Genomic DNA, 22,271 nt, shown 5'->3' on the forward strand with positions numbered 1-22,271 from the left:
TTTGTCTCACTTTTTTGCTGGGAGTGAAATTACGTCAATTTCTCGCCGACTTAAAATAATACTAAAATTAAGTTAAAATGAAAAAGAATTTTGAAGGAGGCGACGTGCTGTTAGAGCAACGTATCAGTTTTTTTAAGGGCTGTAGTTTGAGGCTGGGACGGCGACGTTTAACCCCGAATTTTTTATGTAATTTCGCTTTTTAATAAAATTAAAGGAATTGTTAATAGATGTGTAGTGGATGGCAAAATAAAAAGTTTTTGTTTAGTGATAATAATTAAGATAATATTTTTAAAAATTTACACTTAATGCAATTAAAGCATTAAATATAAAAAAATTTTAAATAATATTTTAACTAACCTTACTAAGTAAGTGCTCATAGACACTGACCTTAAAATTAAATAAAGCTATTATTTTAGCATTAATCATGCAAAAGTGAAAGTATTAATTTTAATTATAATCCTTTGGTATCATAATAATATTGATTTGCTCGTTATTTTTTTAGGAAACTTTTTATAGTTATAATTTTTACGGTTAAAATTTTATTTTATCATAATAATATTGACTTGTACGTAATTTTTACAGTTAAAATTTAACAAAAATTTGCATGCATTACATATAAATTAATTAAATTTTAATATATTCAAAAGGTATAAGATTATTAAATTTAACAAAAAATTCACGCAATATAAATTTTAATATGTAATTAATTAATTTTAAATATATATAGACATAAAATATTATTCAACATAATTTTTTTTGAAGAATATTATTCAACATTAAAATGAAATTCTCAACACTGTCCTTGACTTCTTGGAACAGTGTCACACTTTGTTTTTTTTTTTTTGGTCATTGATAAGTAACTTTTGGGCTATTACAAGCTATTGGGCCATGTCAAGAGATGTTTCTTTGTCATTCTCATTACTGAACCAAATTTCTGGACCTTCAAATTTTGCTTGCGAATAATGAGAAGTACTAAAGAATTGGTGTGATTAAAAGACACCCTAGGACGGAAAAAATTTTATTAAAAGTAATATATATATATATGCTTACTAATCACTATTTTTTATCTGAAATTTGTTAATGTTAATCAAAACTAATAAAAACAAATTAATTTCAACCAAACCAAATGTGCCAAATTGACCTTTGAGTAATGTAGCAAAAGAGAAATAGATTCCAAAATAATAACAAAATAAACTTTAAAAGTATTTTTTTTATAAAAAAATTACAATTTTAAGATAAAAATATTATATGTACTGAAATTTAAATCATAAATTTATTAAATATCACTTTTTAAAAGTAATTAAATAAATCAATTAAATTAAGTTTTGTATTCTAATTTTAAAAATATTTTCATTTGTCTTCGCTCGTATCTCTTTGACATGTCTTATTATTTTTGTGAAATTTATATCATAAATTAATAATTAAATACCAAAAAATATATATCATAGTTGCCATAAAAACATTTTTTTTTTCATATTCAAAATTTCAAATTCCTTGTTCGTTAAAAAATAAACAAAAATTTCATTATCATTTATGAGGATTCGCTTTCACCATGTAACACAAAATTCATGCACCTAAAAACAAGTCATTGCAATATGATTGAATTAGGGAATCATTGAATATGTGCTCAAATTGATTAGCATATTATTCATAGAAGATAATACGCTTTGATAATAAACTATTTAAAAGCAAAGCGATAAATGTACAAATTTATCATTTTATTTATGTGAGTGATTTAAATTTATTATTAATTTTCAAATGATACAATTTTAAAACTATACTTTCAATTATTTTGGAATAAATTTACCTCTGTATTTTTAATTTTAAAATAAAATTGGTTAAAATATAACAACCGATAAAATCTTTTGCACAATATGATATAAATTGACTCGAAAATTATAAATATAATGATAAAATTATATCAATAAAATAAAAGATTATCGACAAATTTGTATCACTCATATAAGTACAAAATATTAATATGTCACACCCACTACGTGGGAGAAAAATTTTGTTTTGAAAAGATGTTAACATGTAAAAATTAAAAAAAAAAAATGGGTAGTTTTTTATTAAATGATTATTTTTAAAATTTTTATAATGGTTTTGTTTGAAGTTTTTCGTCAATTTCCTAATTGAGTTGGTGTTAACGTGACATCATTTCAATTAGGGATTTTGAATATGGTATATAAAGTATAGATGAAAAATGTATGCTTATCCCAAACCAAAGTTTGGTAACAAATTAGACGGCTTACAATTGGGAAAAAAAGCTCACAAATTTCAAACATAAAATGATCCATTATTGTTGTGAAAGCAATCGACTCCGGCAATGAGCACTGCTATACCAAAAGAAAGCTGAACAAACGCCACTAAAATTTGCTCTCCAAATGAACAGTTTAGATACAAAGTAAAGGCACCAATCTCTCAGGCCCGACACTTATTTTTTGAGTCTATAATAATGGTGGTTGAGTATAGATTCCTTCCAGAAAAGAACCCAAAAAAAGCCAGAGCTGTACAAAGTTTCTGATCATGTGATCAGCAGAAGTCATTTGTTTTGTTCTTATTCAATCATCATTTCCAATCTTCACAACTGCTTTTTAATGTCTTTCTCTTGTTGTGGTAGATCTACTCCCATCATCTTCTCACCCTTTTTCTTTTTCTCCTCATGATTACTTTACCCTGCGTTTAAAGTCAATTTATTTCTTACTGAAAGTCCCTTTCAACATTGTTTTTGAGTGCATCTGCTACCCTTTTTCCTCAACATTTCTCCCAATATTGATATAATCAATGGCATGAAGAAAGCTCATTCACAATGCATTTTTTTTTTCATTACCTGATAATGTAACTGAAAACTTAGGGTATATACTATATAGGCATGTGATAGTATTTGAAAAGAAATTTTGCAGAAATGGGTAGAATTTGGATTATGCTAGATATAGGTTGGCAAGATGCGAATCGGATGGCTGTAACTCCTTTTGAAATACTACCAAATAAGTGGTCCTACACTGCTACTGCATTCCCAAAATTGAACTTGTGCTGTTCTACTTTTATTGCTGGTTTTGTCCTGGTTTTCATTTTTATTTCCTAGGCAACCTATTTTAATTTCCAGCCCCACAACTGAACTAGTACTGTAGAAAGGTGGGCAAGCAAAAAGGGCAGTAACATTAATATGAAAAAGTCAATCCACCAATCCTTGAAAGGAAGCAGAATAATGTAGTAGATAACATTTTAGCAAGAATTTCAGAAGATTTTCTTGTCCAACAGGCAAGGAAGTTTTCAAGTGCTGAGCAGATATGACTTGCTGTCTTTCCATGGTTCTCGCCTAGCTACTTGTCTTGTAAAATTCTTAATGTGAAATTGACAAATGCCCATCCAACAGTTCCAATAAAAGATTCCAACTGAATTGCTTCCAAAATTAAGCTTCACGGCTATCGCCTATCTACAGCACTATAACGGTACTGAAAAATTATGCTGAAAAGAGTTTAATAAGTGGTAGGTTACTTGTCAGAAATTAGAATGAAGGACCTTGGAATTTACTGTTGCAGCAGACAATTTTCAGCTTTTAATTATTGTTAGAAAGACTGACTAATCAGATAAACTCTGAGTTGGTTCAGTAAATGAAACAATATCAGCTGGGGAACTGACGTTTGTTTCATACCAGGATAAACCATATGCAGGAATTTAAATTTCTTTTTTCATTTACAACCAAATGAGAAGAAAGGATTTTCATATTTCACAGGATAAAAAGAAATCGTCTTCCACATTGACTAGATGATAAAGAGGGTTGTGCCCCATCATAAAAAGAAAGAACATGAGGCCTAAAAGGTACATGATGAGGTTTTAAAAGGGAGAACAAAGGCAAAACAAAGGAAAAAAGAAAGGAATGCTTACTTAGGAAGGAATTACAGCCAGGAAGCTCCCTGGAATTGCAATTAACAGCTAGAAAGCTAGAAAGCCTTGAATTTGATTGAACTATTCCATTTCCTCCTTGTTCCCTCACATTTTTCACATAAAAAAAAAAAAGTAATTTTATTTCTGATAAAAATTATTATCAACGATAGTATCAAATAGTAACCCTTTTCTTAAATCTCCCAATATAATATATCTATCAAACTTTTCATTAATAATGACAGCAAAAGAGAGTGCAACTCTTTGTAATCGTTCCATCACCTTCATGGCCGAAAAAAAAAAATCAAAATGCAGCTCATACGCAGCTTTGTTTAGCAAATCCAAACCTCTCATTTGCCAAATCAAATTCAATGTAATAATTCTGTTGCTGAAAGTTCCCTAGTATAACCGACGGGCCGCCGCGGGCGCCTTGACCAACCAAATTATCGGTAACAACCATCAAACAAACAACCATATCATCACCGACCAATGAGAAATAATTAGCCAAAGGCAATGCCATTTTGGCTCCTCCTTTGAAATGGAATATCAATTCCGGGACTTGAATTGACTTATGGCCTGAAATATTGAAGCATGGGGCTAAGCCTGATATGTTTTCTACTTCATGTGCTCTGCTATAATTTCCCATTTGTTTCTCGAACTCTTTTGAAACTGGCTCAAAAACTGGTCTCTCCATGAAAGTGAATGTTGATCCTGAGTCCACAATGGTACCTCCATTACCGTCTGAACCTGGGACCAAAAAACTGTACGGAACTTTGACGTGCTTATCTCCAACAAGAATTTTACGTAGAGTTACGTAGTAGAAATCTTGGAAAACTGTGTTTGAGGAAACTTGGTTCTTGTAGAACGGGGTGTAGCTAAGACCTGGGGTCTTAGTATCACCCGAACCCGACCCGCTTTCCAACAACATGTTGCTGCTGACACCTGTGTCATCGAACCGGCGAGAAACTAGGCAGTAAGAGAATTTCTTGAGGCCTAATTGGGATGGTAAAGACTCGAGGCTCCGACCAAATCCGGCTATTCCAGCGGGTTGTCGGTTGGAGACAATGGAGCATCCGACAAGGAAATCTTGGAAAGTTCTCTGAGGAAAAACAAGGTTTTCTACTAATAGAAGTCCACCAGTGGAACCTAAACCATATTGAATTAGGTAAGGAGGGCAAGTTTGAGTACAGTTTTTGGAAGTGGGTTCACAGTCTTGGCAACGAGACTCAACGTCAGGACCAAAAAGCCAACTACATTTGGGGTTTTTGCAACCTAAAAGCTTTTTGGAAGATGAAAGTTTTGGGGAAAAAGTGGGGATTTTTGATGGGTCGACATAAGGGAAAGAGCATTGGGAACAGAGATAACGAGAGGTACAAGGGAACCAGGTGAGGCTGCTGCCAGTATCCATGATGAAAGTGAGGGTTTGAGGCGGAGTCCCAAAGCTGAGAGAGATAGTGTAGCCGCCATAACTGTGAGGAAAAAGTGGAGCCTTGAGAAGAGAAGAGTTATTGTTGGTTTTGGCTTTGGCTTTGGCTTTGGCTTTGGGGTGGTTGGGGTGTTTGAGGTGGTGAGCTCTTGCGACTGAGGAAGTGGCTAAGTTGTTGAGAATTTGGTAGAGATCGGAGGAAGGGTGGTGGGGCAAAGGAGAGAGGGAGATTTTGATGGTGGTGGAAGTGGTATTGCTTGCGGTGGCGGGTGTCAATGTTGAGGAGATGATAAGGAAAGAGAAGAAGGAGACGAAAGGAAGAGAAGCCATTGTTATTTTTTTTACGACTTCCTTTACTCTGTTTTTGCTCTGTTCCTTTTTTATGTAGTACTCTATGGGGTGAAAACGAACGAGTGGAATGTGGGGGTGGGGGGTGGGGTGATGTTTCTTTTGTTGTTTGTTTATAGCGAGAAAACAACACAACAGCAACGGTAGACAACCTGGCAGAGGAATCATGTTCGATTTCGGTGTTACTTTTTTGCCATTCATAAGAGAAAGAATTATCAATTATGCCACCACCACCCTAACAAATATGAATTAGATTTTTATTAATTTATTTTTCTTTTTCGTTTTTGATAAAGAGATCATAATTTCTAAACCATTAATTGATCACTTCCCCTTTATCCATAAATAGAGTTGACATTACTATAGTTTTTCTTGTTTATATTGTTTGAAGAGGAAAAAGATAAAGAATTAAAATTGAAAAATAAAGAAAATGATAACTAATTAAGAATATATTTTTATAATTATTTTAAAGATATTAAAGCAAAAAAGTTTATTATAGATAGTAACAAAAGTTAATGAAGAATTCTTTCTCTTTATAGCTTCCAAATATTCCAAGAACATGTACTCATATTCAACAAAATGAGTTTAAATCTCTCTGTTCTCAAAAAAAAAAAATTTAAATCTCAATATTAGAATGAGTTAAAAAATATCAATAATATTATAATGCACGTGACAAATTTTGCATGTTGAAATTCATCTATATGGAAACGTAGAAGGCTTGATATACCAAATTTAAAGAATTTGTTTAACACAACTTCATAATTCATTTCATAATCATGAAATTTAAGACCAAATGAAGGTTTTTTCTTTTTTAATTTTTGAAATATAAGTTCTTAATCATTCATAATTTTAGATTAATTAGCATAAATAAACTGTAATCAATGCTATAGACGATCAAACCAAGGTGCATTGTGCAATTAAAAAACATGCTCTCCCAATTGTAATTAGTTATATCAATATTTTTTTTCATTAGATTAAAGATAAGAGATAATGTAATTCTAACTTTCACCTTATTTATTTCTTAAAATTTTTGTAATTACTATATCAAAAAATCAAAGACTTTAATAACTTTTGTTAAGTATTAAGTAGGACTTAATGCATTTAAAGTATCTTAAGTCAGAGTTAAAGATGATCCACTACCAAAGTACAAAGTTGGCGAGTTTTTATTTTCAAAGTTATTTAAAATTATTTATTTAAGTTCGCAATAAAAATTTACTTGCCTAATTACATTGATTTCATTGTTTTTGTGCTCAATAAAATTGCTTAATTCCTACATTAAATTGTTTCTTCACTTTATTTTAGCTATAAGAAAAAAAATTAAAAATTAATTTAATTGATTTATATAATCATTTTAAAATATAATATTTAATAAATTTAAATTATTTATATATTTTTTATATTCAAATTATGATTCCTTTGTATTTTTGCTCACTTACAAGTTAAAAATCTAAATGAAACAATGGGAAAGGTTGTGGGGGGAAAATGTGGAGTAAAACAATAGTAGTAGCTATTGTTCATTGAAATTCTTTCCATTCCAATGGAGCTATGAAAAACTATAATAATTATAAATTGTAATTGAAAATTAGTTGTGAATTGCTGAAGTTAAAAAAAAAAAAAAAAAAAACCCAAAAAATCGTTTATTAGCCGTTGAAAGCGTTGACGAAACTTCCAAAGGACCGTTGGCACTGAGTAGACCTTTTTTTGTTCCCAGACGTCCAATGTGGGAACAAAAGAGGAATAGTCTAAGCTTGAACAATGGCAATTCACGCCAATGACGGTACATTGGGCGCTGCATTCAATCAAGAGCATCACGTTTTTCTTTCTTCACCCATCAAACCTTTTAACGTTTCGTATGGAAGATAACTTTCTTTTTTTTTCTTTTTTCAACTTACTTCATTAGCAATTAAAGCATATTACAATTTTCTTAATAAAATTCTGAAAATATGCTTAAGTATGAACAAGCAAAAATTTTTTGAATTAAGGGTATTTTAATTGTTTTATCAAATTATATTAAAGATATAATCTTTATAGGAACAAAACTTTACCGCTAGAGATTATGAAAAAAAAAAAAAGCATAAAGATGCTAATTGGGAAATTTCCAGACCATTAAAAACGTAAGTAAAGTTTACCAAAAAAATTTATTATCTATCATAAACTCAAATTATTTACAATTGATAATTTTAATAAATAAAAATATTTTTATTCAAAACAAATTGACTATGTTTGTCTATGATAAGATTTCAGAAACTTATTTGTTCTTGAAATAATTAAAAAAAAAAAGTTATCATAAGCAAAACATTCAAACTATTTTAAAAATTTTTTAATTGTGTTCAGAAGATGCTGTAAGGGTTCATTTGGTTCTTGAAATATTTGATTATTGCTCGAAATGGTACAGTAATTCTCGAACATGTCGGTGTTTGATTTGTCTGACACTACGTGAGATGAAAATGTTGTATTTTGATTTTTTTAAAAATTCAGTTATTTTGGGGATATTTCATTCCCATCGTCTTAAGTATTGTTATGTACAGGGGGAGTCCTGCCCTTGTGGCTATTGTGCCCTTAATTTTTCAAATTTGAAGTCTATTGCGCCCTTAATAATTGAAGAGAATTACAACAGAAACCAAGTTAATTTTCACCCTTTTGCAACTCCCAAAAAAAGCTCCATTTTTTGCAACCCAAGTCAAAATTTTCTTTTTAATTATTCATTGCTTCCAAACCCGAAATTAAATATTACTTTCAAAAATTAGTTTGCTTTTACTCTTTTTTGTTGCATGTTGAAGAGAGAAATCCTTTATTTTGCTTATTATTTTCACTTTTGATTATGGTTGAAATCTCCATTCACCGTTCTTCTCAGTCCCAAGAGGCCAAAATTCCTATGCAAGGATGACGTAATAAAAAAAAGAAAAAAGAAAGTTATAGTAACTAAAAATGATATTGAGATCCGTGGTGGTGGGGTAGAAAAAACCCACCACCCAATAGGCTTTATAGTTGAGATGGGAATGGAGTGGCATTCAATATCATAAATATATGAAGAGAAACCAAGCACGTGAATCAATATTGGGAGCGAGGGTGGAGTCATTCTCGTGGGAAATGAACTCGACGTCATATTGCGCCTACAAACTGTCAAACAACAGTACAAGTAACTATCTCGTCTTTCAGCACACACATCTCGCAAAAGGTACAAAACATAGGCACGAAAAATGTCCCTCTTTCTGTTTATTATTGAACAGTTTGATTTTTTTTTTTAAACTGTTTTAAAACTTTTGCTCACTGCCCTCTGCAAAGCACCGTTGTGAACTTTTCGTTCTTCAATATTTAGATAGATTCCCTTCATGAGTTGGCGGATTTTCCCGGGACAAACGAGTCACACAACTTGGAATACAATGACACTGCTGAAAAGCTCATGTTTTAAATTATTGATGGGCTGTAGCAAGTTGTTTCTGCCCAACTGCTTTTCTTGAAAATGGGTTAACTTCTCCCAAAAAGGTGTTGCCTGGTCCAGGGCTTTTCGATCCACCCTCAAACTTCTTCAGCGACAGTCTTTTTCTGCAAACCCAATAAAATAATGTCCTATTGTGTTGACGAAAAGCCGAACCCAATCTTGGGTTCAAAGCCTTTGAGTTTGGGAATACTTTCTTCGCTTGTGTTTTCAGTTTGTTGGACTCCAGACGCCTTAAAGGTCCAAATCTAGGAACGTTCCACCAGGTCCAACCGTTCAGATTGATAGAATAGGATTTTTATGAATCTTTCAAATCTAAACGGGCATGTATATATATATAATATTTGAATTTGATTCAATTTTTATATGTAATATTTAAATTGATAATTTTTTTTTATATATTTGAATTTGATTTGATATGATATTATGTAAAATTGTATTTGATTTGTTCCAACTCAAATTTAATAAAATATTATTTTTAATATAAATATAAAATTTAAAAATTATTTATAAATATAAAATTAAATAAATATTAAAAATATATATATATATATATATATATCCAGGAGGGGTAAGATGGGTTTATCTGACCATGATTTTATTCTACAATTATTTAACCTAAAACTTGATTTTCAAAAAAAAAAAAAAAAATTGACCCTAAGAAGTTGGATTGAATGAAAACTTGGACACGGATTATGCTTCCATCCCTAATTTAAACCCAAAACTTCTAAATCCAATAGACCACCGTTAAGCTATTATTTTCTAAAGTTTCAAAGTTGGTAGAAAATTGAACCTTTTTGCAAAAGGTTAAGAGTCATTTCATCAAACACTAATGGATCATTGCAACATTTTTAACTACAAATGGCTTAAGTATAATTGTAAGATGACAACCCATTGGCTTTTCTTCCGTCCAGATTGTTGAAGCCTAGAATCAAGTGAGTATTTCCTGAATTTAAATACAACATTAATTTATCTGTTTGCCAACTGCAATTCACAAAGATTTCAAATCAAGGAAATGCAAATCAAATCCTGAAAAAAATTTTGTCAGCATTGCCTTTGCATAATTTATGGGGGAATCTAAGTTTAAATTTAATGACAACTTAAGCTTAGACCGTTTCTTCTCATAGATTTTTGGAGATCATATCCTTAATTAAGAAACATTAAATGACATGAAATAATGGGAATTTTCATCAATTTTAAACATAAAATTAATTTAAGGTTTTGGCTGTTGAGTCTTACTTTCATGTGTTGCCAACATTATCTCAATATATTATTTAGTTTGATCTAAATTCGATCTTCAAAAATTTACTATTGGATTTTCTTTTGTACATTCTTTTTAAGATTTTTTTTTTCAATCAAAGATTATTTAAAATGATTAAATTGACCTACATTTTCTTATTTCATAATTGCCACCAGAACACAAACAAAAATTAAAAAAAAAAAGAGAATTAATTAATTTGGAGCACCTGGCTGGATGGTGGTTTTGGAAAGATACCCAAGCAACCTAAGATATTCTTATCATCCCAAAAAAATTTACTCTTTTACGAGGTCTAACTCAATTTCAAAAAAATTAAAATAAATTAAAAAAAACACAATGGCCGATCGATTAGATTTAATAGAGTAAAAACAGTTCCTTTACTAATAAATGCATATATTCCAAAAATTTTTAACTTTATACACAAGTGAATAATGAGAATAAGATTGATATGTATATCTATAAAAAAAAAACATAAAAATTTCTTGCACATGATTATTATCTCAATCATATCAATCTCATCATTTCTTTTTTATTTGACTGCATCATACCGGCATTAAGTTCCCGCCTGGATTTGATTAATCTTTATGTGAATTCAATTTGACTAATCTTCCATCATTGTTTTTTCTTTTATACAACCTTTAATCATATGGAAGTTTTGAAATTAAACATTTTATAACTTTAATGTAAAAAAAAATCAAAATTTTCATGTTCCTTTCTTGATAGACATCAAGGGAGAAAAGGAAGTACAATGCTTCAGTAATAGTTTTGAATTTGGGATCAGATCTTGATGTGGAAAAAAGCATCTAATGCATCAGTAATCTATCCATTTCAGAATTTTTGTTTCAAAAAAAAAAAAAAAAAAAACTCCCGAGTTGTTAATATAAAAGAAGCTGTGCACATCTTACCTGGAGAACGTACGTAGTACAAAATTTAACATTAAGTAAACAGTGTATATATGAATTGAACCTATATATATCCAACCCTAAAGCTAACTGAAACCAACTGCATAATAACTGTCAATCCATCCATCTTTGGGGACCGATCAAGCTTTGAAAATCTGGAGGACAATATTAAAAAGAAAAAAAAAACAGCATGAAACAACGTATCAATGGAATTTGACACAAAGCCATTAATGGTTTGACAGCAACTACCCCGGAAGGAAAGTGAAAAGCCCACCCTGTCCTGGCCCATGCTATCGGCTCTGTTCTCTTTTTGTCTGCGTGCGCTCCTGCAATCCCCATTTCTCTCAGTCCTTTCTTCGCCTTCTGCGTCGGTTGTTTTGCCGGCGGCTTGTCCCACACGTGTGTCTCTTATCTCTTACATTGTGGGCCCCTCTTACGCCAACACAGTGCTTGTCTTGTCCCTTTCATTGAATCTCGTGGGGCTAATTGCCAATGCCCCCTTGGCTGAGATTGCTTAGCTCCTTCGCTCTTATGGGGCGCCGTTGAAATCTTAATTGGACGTCTGAGATTTTTCGTTGCCGGTGGAATCTAACGGATATCATCCTCTCCGCGTCCTTGCTTGAAGTTGACACAATATTTGTCGGCGAAAAATTCATACGAAGAACTCGTTTTCAAAAGGTTTAACGTCACCGACTGTTCTAATTTTTGTTTATTTACTGGCTGCTACACATGCGGACTATTAACTGGGACTTGAATGAACTGCCACTTACTTTTTGACAATAGATCGATGATGGCTTTGTGTGTGAACGACGCATGCTTTTTTTCTTGGCTGGTGTTGTTTGACTGACTCTTTTATTCAGTTATTTGAACTCAATTGATTTTGTGTCATTTGATCTTCAAATTGCAATGGACGCTTTCTTTGAAATTGTTCTTGTAAAAAGTTTCACATGATGACAAATTTTCTTTGTCATTGCCTTATCAAAGTTTTTCCAAGTACTAACGTAAAAATGACGTAAGTGATGTTGTAACATAGACTAATATGTGTGTTTCAGGCAAGTTAAATTCAGTTAACAAAATGGTTCGTCTTCATAAAAAGTGATTTTTAGTTGTTTTTAACACTATTTATTTAAAACAGAGGAAGACACTTCTCAATATATGTATATCATTTTTATTCTGAATTTTATTCAAATAAAAAGTACTAAATTCTCAACAATTTATATATATAATAGAAAATTTTGCAGCGATAAATTTGATTGGTAAAGGTGAAAGTGTTTGAGTGGGGGTGATGATAGCCATAGGAAGCATGCAATGTTGCAAGAGGTAGCAGACGAGCAGAAATGGAGTGATGGATGTAAGATAACGTTAGGAGTTTGAAGCAGATGAATTTTCCTCTCCTCTGCTGCTGCTACTGCTGCTTCTTCAGTTCTGCTAATTATTATATCATCACGTCAATCAATCAAGAAGCATAAATCAAGCAAAAGTATAATCATTACATTTGTCAGTACAACAACACTGGATCATTCCCCAAGGAGTATTTCCATTTCCCAAAGCCCGATTTTCCTTTCTTTCTTTCTTGTCCGTATACCACTCATTATTTTTCACCTGTTATCCTATTCAAACTGTCCACCTGGATTTTTCATTTTAATTTAATCCACCATCTCCTTTTCTCTTGACAATTAACGATGAATTGTCTGAAACTGGGACTCACTTCTTTTTATCGATTAAAACGAAGTAAAAATGAATTTCGATTTTAACACTTATAAATTTTTGTTTTTTTTATTTATTTTCATCTTGTTTTGGTAAAAAAAAAATTTGTATTTAGCAAAGAGATACTCAAAACTTAATTTGTTAAGTAGTTACTACAACTGTACATTGAACGTCAGCTTTTTTTATCAACTTTTAATTTAATGATAAAAAAAAAAGATTTTGACATCTTCACGTCTTAAATTCAAGTTCTATATCATATAAAAGTTTTTTTTTTTTTTTGTAATATGTAGATTTCATTGATAAATTTATTCAACTATTTACAGATTTATTAATAAGATGAGAAGGTCGGGATGTAATGTTATTTTATTTTAAATTTTTTTTTCTCAACAATTAATGTAAGGTTTATAAATCAACATTTGACATATAATTAAAAATTATTACATAAACCAACAATTTCTTTTTCTTTATTTTTTAATAAAAAATTTGATAGATGCATTTGCCCTTTACTTTCTCTGTTTTATATATTTTAATTTTTATTGTTACTATGATTTCCTCTAATCAAAACAAAATTAATGTAATCATTATAGTCATGTGTCGCATGCAAGTGCTTTTATATAACATAAAAGAAAAAAAATTTGCCGATGGAAAAATTCCAAAGCGCATCTTAGCTCGCGAATGTTTATTCACAAAAACAGTTTCTGCATCACATGAATCTTTATAAAATGGTTTAGAACTTAAATTCATTATTTTTAATTAAAATGTAAAATTTTTCCCATAAATTATTTGTGTAATAGTTGTTCACGAATTTTAATTAGTTCGATAATCTACAACTTAATCAGAAGCCATTTAATTAATGCGATTATATATGTTAACATCCAATAAAACAGTGATTTGGGCCTTTGCCCAGCTGACTTTTAGGGGTAGATTTGTAATTTTGACTCATGCATGGCATGAATAACACCTTTCTTGGCACCTAATTAGATGACCAAAACACTTAATTAACAAGGTAATTACAACTTAATTATAGTTGTCAAATTAATGTGGTATATTTTATTATATATATTAAGGAATTTCTATGTGAAAGCCCATCAAGTGGCACGCGCACCCAAAATTTTGGGGTTTACACGTGAGCTGCATGCTTTTGTAATTAAAGAAGACAAATGTAATTAAGAAAAACGTTAAAATAATTAAGCAACTTATATCTTTTAAAAAATTTATGTACTCTAATTAAGATCCATGATGCTTCAATGAGGTTGCTATCATTTTATTGTTATGAGCTCCTTTCAAGCTTCAAAGCTTAATACATCTAAATTATTGATGTGATTTATCATATAAGTATATATTAATACTAATTGATTTTTGTTTTGATATGTAAAGTTGTGAAGTATTGATTTATAATTATTAAAATAAAAAAATTCAAGATTCTAATAGATCATATATGGTATTATTTTTTTTTTCACAAAAATATTTTTGAGCTTTAAAATTAGTACATCACTTTGGTATATATATATATATATAATATGCCATGATTAATTTACATAAATATAAGTTTTTAATCAAAATCTTATTCCCTTTAAAGAAATATTTCAACATTTACCTATATTCTCAATGAATTAAGAAATTTTGAATTTAGAAATCTTAAGTATTAATATTCAATTTAAACTTTAATCTTCGACACTTTCACTTTTTTCTAAGTCACTTATTATTGAAAATTTAACAAACGCTATTCATCAACAGGAATTGTTATTGTATGTTTCTAAAAAGATCCATGTTGATGAAAAAAAGCAAAGAAAGCCAAGCCCAAAAATGACAATCTTTATAAGGTTGACTATTTATCCATGTGGAAGAAAACTAGTGGCTGACAGTGTGAAACTAAGATATAATGGAAAGCACATCATTTCGCCTCCATTTTTCTAATAAAGTTCCCACTTTGTGTTTTTTTTGTTCCATTTAAATAATCAATAATAAATATTTTATACTTTCCAAGTAATATAAAATCCCAAAATAAACACTAATAGGAACTATATAAATGTACCCAATATAAATGTACTCTTGGATGTGGGTTTGGAAATATATTATCTTTTCATTTCCCTGTGTATTTGAACAAGTACTACTTACTACTCACCTTGTTCTCATTTCTCAAACTTTTTGAAGGACATCATTATTATTATAAAAAGGAACAAGAAAGTGAGAGAAAAACAAAGAAAGAAAGGGAAGAGAAGAGGGAGATGGAAGAGACAAAGTCTAGGTTTGAAAGGATTTGTGTGTTTTGTGGAAGCAGTTCAGGGAAGAAAGCTAGCTACCAAGAAGCTGCTGTCGAGTTAGGCAAGGAACTGGTAAATTGAAACATTAATCATGCCTTTTTTTACCTTCCTTTTCTTTTCTTTCCCTTCTGGGGAGAACTGTTTCCTTCCTTTTTTTCCTGTTCGTTTTCATTTCATTTGTACTTTTCAAGAGCTTCCGAGGAAGAATATTTACTGGAAAATTAGAACAATTCCAATTTGGACAACCTTTTTTTGTACTTGTTTAAACTTAGATTTTAATTACTTATTTGTTTCAAAGTGGAGTCATTGTTTTGTTTTCTAGAAAATCTGATTCAATAAATGAGTTATTTTTTTTTAATTAGTGCAATTCTCGTCCATAGATGAGGAGCAGTTTCCTTAGTACACCTACAAGTTTGTTCTCTATGGTTGAAAATTTCAAATATGATCTTTAGTTACATTCCTTTTAGATCCCAGAATGAATGATTTTTCTTTTCTGAATTCTTATTTTCTTTCCTCTCAAGTGGGGAGGTGTTGAAAGTTGAAACAATCAAGCCTTCGACGTGCGCTTATGATTGTAGAAGGGAATTAGCTGTATAGGGAGAGAAGGTTTAGGGTTTATGTTTGGCATGAGAGAGAGAGGCAGGCAGACTTTGCTAGCTGTAACCTGCCTGTCAGTTGAGCAGCCTTCTTGCATGATCCTTTGTTTTATTTCTTTTTTTCAAGAACACTTGAGATTAATAATAATAATAAAAATAATCAACAATCATAGTCTCTGATTGCTTTTCACAAGGGAAACAAACGTGCTTGCCTTGATATCATGGCTCGATTGAGCGTGTTCTTCCCTTTGGCACTTCTACAAGAAAACCTCCATGATTTTTGTTTATGGGGTTCCATGAAATGAAAATACTACTTATATTTATGTCACTCACTTCCCTTTCCACTCAACCTTACAATTGTTTTATCAGTTTGTTTATGTTAATTCTTGCATAGATAAAAAATTTAATGTTTTATGTCCTTGTGACACGTATTAATGGGTTTGGTTTTCGATGCATTTTTGTAAAAGTTGTGTTTGGTTTTTCGAAGGTGGAGAGAAGGATTGATTTGGTCTACGGAGGTGGAAGCGTGGGATTGATGGGTCTTGTTTCTCAGGCAGTTCATGATGGTGGGCGCCATGTTCTAGGGTTTGTTTTCTCTCTCTCTCTCTCTTCTTTCTTGGTCTTGTTGTTTCAAAAGACAAAAGCATCATTTGATTGTCTTCTTTAAATCTCAAAATATGGTTAATGATATTTGTTTTATTTTTTTGGACTTTGAAATGGGTTACGAGCATATGATATTTTTAAAGAGTTTTTCCCTCTTGAACCATGCAAATTCTTCTCAATTATCTATGGCAGTGGGTTTCTCAACAAAGGCAGACATCATGGGATCAAATGTTGGTCCAGAGAAAAGAATTGATTTGTCCCCTTTTTTTACTTAAAAAAAAAAAAGATTTTCACACGTGTAAAAGTTTTCTCTTCGTTTTAAGTGGTCCAATTGGATTTGTGCAGAAAGGAAGAACATGGTTATCTCGTACATACTAGTAGAATCTAAAAGTGCCTTTAATAAAGCTTTTAGAAAACTTTTCATTAAGCAGCTTTGATCGGGTTGGGAAAGGTGAATCCCCTTTTGCCCTTGCATTGCTATTCCTCAATTGTACTCTTAACACCCAGTTAAAGTTGATTTTAAAGTTGTAGACCCTAGAGTCTTAGAAACTCTTTTTGGCAGTCATTGGAGCCCCCTCTTAACATAACTGAATGCATTTTTTACATTGAAAATGACTTTGGTACACCCCCTGGGAACAACATAATTTTTTATAACTGTAGTTTAATTTCTTCCAAATTTGGAAGTAAAATCTTTACTACATTCAATTCTTTTGTTTATGTCTTTAGAATGATGGTCATTTATGGTTGTTTGATTTTGCAGTGTTATTCCAAGGACCTTGATGCCTAGAGAGGTAATATTCAGAAGCCTTTAATCAAATCTCCAATTTTTTAGTGTTATCTGAATTCTTTTACCCATGAAATCGATCATTCATTTACAGTGACATAGCTGAAAATGATAATATAATAGTGTAGCTATTCATCTATAGCTGTCCATTATGTAGCGTAATGAATAATGATAGAACTAATGGCTTACAGATTTCAGCCATAAAAGTAAAAGTGAAGTTTCAATATTTGAAAGCTGAGTTCGATTAGAAGTTTGTCAAAGTGACTTGGTTTTGGTGGATATCTGATTGTTTAATTTCTTTATTCTTTGTAATCTAGTTTTTACTAATTTTGTAAATTTTTGTCTAACTTTTTATGAGAGGTGTTGTTGATAATTTCTTTGAAACATGGGGGTGTTATTGCAGATTACTGGTGAGACTGTTGGAGAAGTAAGAGCTGTGTCTGATATGCACCAAAGGAAAGCTGAAATGGCACGACAGGCTGATGCCTTCATTGCACTCCCCGGTATGAGTTCTATTCAGTTCGTACATCACCTCTCTTGTTCTTATAATTTTTTAGTCTCTATTTAATCCATCGATCAAGATGTCGTAAACATGTGCGACAATACGTGCTGACATCATATTATAATATATTAGAAATCCTTGGCTTGGAATGCTCAAACATTGCTTTATGCTTTCAAGTAAATTTGTAATGTTTTTATTGAATATCAGGTGGCTATGGCACCCTTGAAGAACTGCTGGAAGTTATTACATGGGCGCAGCTTGGAATCCATCGAAAACCTGTAAGAAATATGTTCTATTTCCCAATCCATTTGCTTAGTTATGTCAATCATTGAGTATGATGGTTTGGTAGACTACAGATAAGAACTTGGTCTCGAATAGAAATTAGTGGTTCGATTAATAATGGTAGGAAGAACAATTTTCCTTCTAACTGGTAAAAATCAAATCAAGGCAATGGTAGTTTCTAAAAGAGAAAATAATTGAAGTTGTCAATTACAGAAACATGTGTCCTCTTGACAAATAAATAAATAAATGGATTTATCACCTTAAAATATTTGTTGTTCAACTCTTAGATCATTCTAACACATATTTTCAGCCACTCCTATCTTCACATGGCATCATATTTTGTGTTGTAGAACTCAACTTTGATTTGTAGTCTCACATTAATGTATATTTCTATCCTGTCTCCGAGCTTAATACCGAGATTCTACGTGTTTGATTTATAGTGTTATAGTGTCTATTGATGTTTTTCTTAGGTATTCCATACTATTAGAAAGCAAATTTGATATGGCTTTGCTTAGATTAATATCTTATAAATTAATGATGGATTAAGAAAAAAAACTTAAGGATCGAAACATGTGGTGTTTCAATGGAATCCACATGAAAAGATAGCATAAGATTTGATAACCTAATGATGCTCGTGCTTCATGATTTGGAGAATTGATTCAAAGATTTCCATTTGAATGGGGGAAAGGTTCTTACATACCATTTAAAATTAAAAAAAAAAAGAACAGACAAACAAACAAATGTTGGTCAAATGAAAGTGTTGTTATTGTGTCTTAGGTCACTAGACAAACCCAAATTATTATAAATTGATACACTGGACAGGGATATTATACTTTATCCAATAATTTATATGTAGTTCATATTCCTTTTTGTAGGTGGGTCTCTTGAATGTGGATGGATATTACAATTCTTTATTGTCTTTCATCGATAAGGCCGTAGATGAAGGCTTTATTTCACCAACCGCACGACGCATTATCGTGTCTGCCCCAACTGCTAAACAATTGGTCAGACAACTAGAGGTAAGCAGTTCCTTCTAAATATTCAATAGCAAATAAAAAAGATTTAAAGAAAATGAATAGGAAACTCACATGTTTGAAGGGTTGAATAATCCCAAGTTCCATGACTAAGACTGATTTAAGTCGAATTATATGTACCTTAAATCCCCCTTCATTAACCATTCTTTCTTCATGCAATGATGTCTCTCCCCCACTCTTCCATGAGAGTGACTGATTGAAAAACCAATTTCACACGAGGTTTGGAACATAAGAATGAAATTAACCTCATTGACTATGGTTTTCTATGTTAACAGGAATACGTTCCCGAATACGATGAAATAACATCAAAATTAGTATGGGATGAAGTGGATAGACTTAGCTACGTGCCGGACTCCGGGGTTGCCACCTGATATGTTGTCTCGCTTCCGCTTTATATTCCGTTTCCTTTTTTGGGTTTTGCCTACTAAGTATATATAGGGGTATATACGGTTGTAATGCCGTACAACCATCCAAGGATGGGAGAGGAACTTTTTTGGTGGAATTTTGGAAGTTGGCCAGCCAGCGCAGGGTCCCAAGGGGAGTCTGATATATATATGTCTGTAGAGAAAAGATGTAGTGTCACTTTCCCCCCATGTGAAACTGTGAAGAAATCATCAATTCAGAACTTACTACTCCTAGTTTTGTTTATATCCATATTAATTCTGTAAACTCTCTCAATATAGTTTTATCTAAGCAAAGATGGAAGCTTTTTATGTGGTCCGTACTAAAAAATGAGTAAAGAAATGGTAGAATTTTGCTTAGTTGGTACCCATATGTGAAGTACTTAGGCATTAGGAAGGAATGTGACTTGGATATTCCTTGTATTATTCTTCATTCCTCGACTTGAAAAGAGCATTGATATTCGATCCACAAAACAGATACGCCATAACCAAACCTTTTTAAAATCTGAAACTTATTGTTATCGATGTCCCAACTTTTTGCTGCTATCCTCCAAATCAAAACTTTCCGTTCTATAACCCTAAAACAGTAGAGGTGGATTTTATAATTTTTTTTTCGGATTATAGCAGATTTTAGAGGATTAGCTTTTACTCTTTTTTTTTTTTAAGAGTATTTATAAGTTCAAAGGATAAAATAAAAATATTTTTTTTAATATAAATTAGTTGATGATTAAGGATATTTTGATTATATATATCTAATTAATGTATCAAATTGACTTAAATTCATAAGTCTATATCAATTTGATCACCTCTCAACAGTTTACATATTAAATTTTTAAAATGTGATTTATCTGTTTCAAGTGAACAATTAATTGTTAATTTAATTCAAATTTATTAGGTCAATTCCAATCTAGCTAAATTGGGACAGCATAAGATGCCTAAAACCTTTTTTTATAATTATAAATAACTCCATTTAAGTATTTCTTATTTATTTAATTTCCATACATTTTATATTCTTTTCTTCTTTTCTCTTTTTAAAGTCGATCTCTTATTAGAATGTCGGAATACAAGAACCACTTTAACTTTTGTTATTAATCATTCCATTTCTCTGGTGTTTTTAAAATTTTACTCCTCCAGATCAGCTCAGCACAAACAACTCTATAACCATGATTATTTTCATAAATTAAAAAAAAATAATACTAATTAACCTTGAAATGTAAAAGAAAAAAGAAAAAAAAATCCAAAATTGTTGGTTTATTCAAATAATTGGACTTCAAAGTTGTTAGAGTTGAATTACTTATCCACCGGATCATTGAACAAGTAGTTTTACTAATTCAAAGGAAAGAATTCTTTAATCATGATGTAATAGAAATAGATTAATATAATCATATTTGATTTAATTCAATCGGTTGATTATTAACTATGAAAAACCGTGATCAAGGAACATGTTTTTCAAAGAAAATTTACCATCTCCCAAGCGTTTTTACATTTCAATTTCACATAGTTATAGTTTTTCAAACATTGCTATTCAAAATATATATTTTTTCAAAGTCATTGCTCGAACAAACAAATGAAAAATCTTTTCGACCGCACATTTTCCCTTAATCCTTGCACATTAAATATTAGTCAATCCCTAATCCCCGGAGAATTTTTGTTGAAAATTTTTCCTTATTATAAAGGAAAATTCCTTGAACCGTCTTAAGATTACACTTTTGAAGAATGCTCCAATGTCGTCATTGCATATGGTGGGATTGAAATCCGATTATGTATTAAACTTGACTTAAGTAAAAGGAAGTGTCATGGGACTTATGCAAACGTCTAGATCTCTCGGATTAGGTTGCATAACCCTAGTCATAATTCATTTAATATATATATATATATATAATTTTTAATCTGACTTCAACATTAAAATTTAAAATTTCATTTTACATATTGAAAATGAATTTTTTAAAATTTACAAATAAATTTGAGAGTAAATGATGTGTAAATAATGCATTTAAGCTTTACTTAACAAGAAAGATAAAAAAAAAGTAAAAAAAGTTAAATTATAATTATTTTTTATTTTATAATTTAATCATTAAATTAATAAATTTTTTATTTTCACTTTATTTTCATTTTTTATCAAACAAAACCTATAATTGCGAATAAAATATTAGTGAAATTATTATATTTACAATTAATTTAATATAGTTTTTTTTTTTAATGGAAAAGGAAGCTTCGAATAAGGTTGTTTTTTTGCTTAGATTAGAGTTATAGGCGATAGACAAAATCACTTTCCAACCCTGTACTTCATTGTGTCGGCGGTCAATGCTGATACGACATACTGCACCCGCGTTTTTATCAATTATTATTTTAAGAAAAACGCGATGCGTTTTCTATTCCTGGGTCCCACTTAAACGGGCCCCCTCAATGGGCCCACTTTATTCAAAGTCATGGGCTCATGATGACAATTGTGTAAAATAATTATGTTCATTATTTTCTCTTAAACTATGCCTTAATTCATCTTTTCCACATTTGGTGTTCTAAATCCCTTTCCAAAATCAAATTTTTTTGAAAAACTCAAATTCAAAACTCATGATTACAACCGAATATGATAAGGAAAATGCACCTTCATCCTTTTTTTTTTATTGTCACATCCATCATCTCTTAATTTTCGTCAATTTATTTAAAAATCGATAAATTTAACCTTAATTTACGCAATAATATATTATTATATTAAAAAATTAAAAAAAAATTTAAAATTTAATTCAATTAATTCATTAAATTATTTTTAAAAATTAATTTTTAATATGTTTAATTCAAATATCAATAATTATAAATTTTTTAATCATCGATTTCGTTTGTTA

At 30.7% G+C, this 22,271-nt stretch overlaps 2 protein-coding genes across 2 annotated transcripts; one reads left to right on the plus strand and one right to left on the minus strand.

Moving 5' to 3' along the window:
• Nucleotides 1-3,738: 3,738 nt before the first annotated feature.
• On the minus strand, nucleotides 3,739-5,732 carry LOC111310952 (putative aspartyl protease At4g16563). Its single transcript, XM_022910328.2, has one exon. The coding sequence runs from the start codon at nucleotides 5,639-5,641 to the stop codon at nucleotides 4,202-4,204; it is 1,440 nt and encodes a 479-aa protein (XP_022766063.2). The 5' UTR covers nucleotides 5,642-5,732; the 3' UTR covers nucleotides 3,739-4,201.
• Nucleotides 5,733-15,012: 9,280 nt separating this feature from the next.
• Nucleotides 15,013-19,746, plus strand: LOC111311666 (cytokinin riboside 5'-monophosphate phosphoribohydrolase LOG7). The gene is made up of 7 exons (XM_022911249.2): nucleotides 15,013-15,298; nucleotides 16,310-16,407; nucleotides 17,186-17,216; nucleotides 17,613-17,712; nucleotides 17,919-17,989; nucleotides 18,869-19,012; nucleotides 19,303-19,746. The coding sequence occupies exons 1-7, from the start codon at nucleotides 15,191-15,193 to the stop codon at nucleotides 19,396-19,398; spliced, it is 648 nt and encodes a 215-aa protein (XP_022766984.2). The 5' UTR covers nucleotides 15,013-15,190; the 3' UTR covers nucleotides 19,399-19,746.
• The last annotated feature ends 2,525 nt before the right edge of the window (nucleotides 19,747-22,271 follow it).

The sequence above is a fragment of the Durio zibethinus genome, chromosome 1 (assembly GCF_047325235.1).
Source record: "Durio zibethinus cultivar Kanyao isolate XHJ-2024 chromosome 1, ASM4732523v1, whole genome shotgun sequence".
Taxonomy (NCBI): Eukaryota; Viridiplantae; Streptophyta; class Magnoliopsida; order Malvales; family Malvaceae; genus Durio; species Durio zibethinus.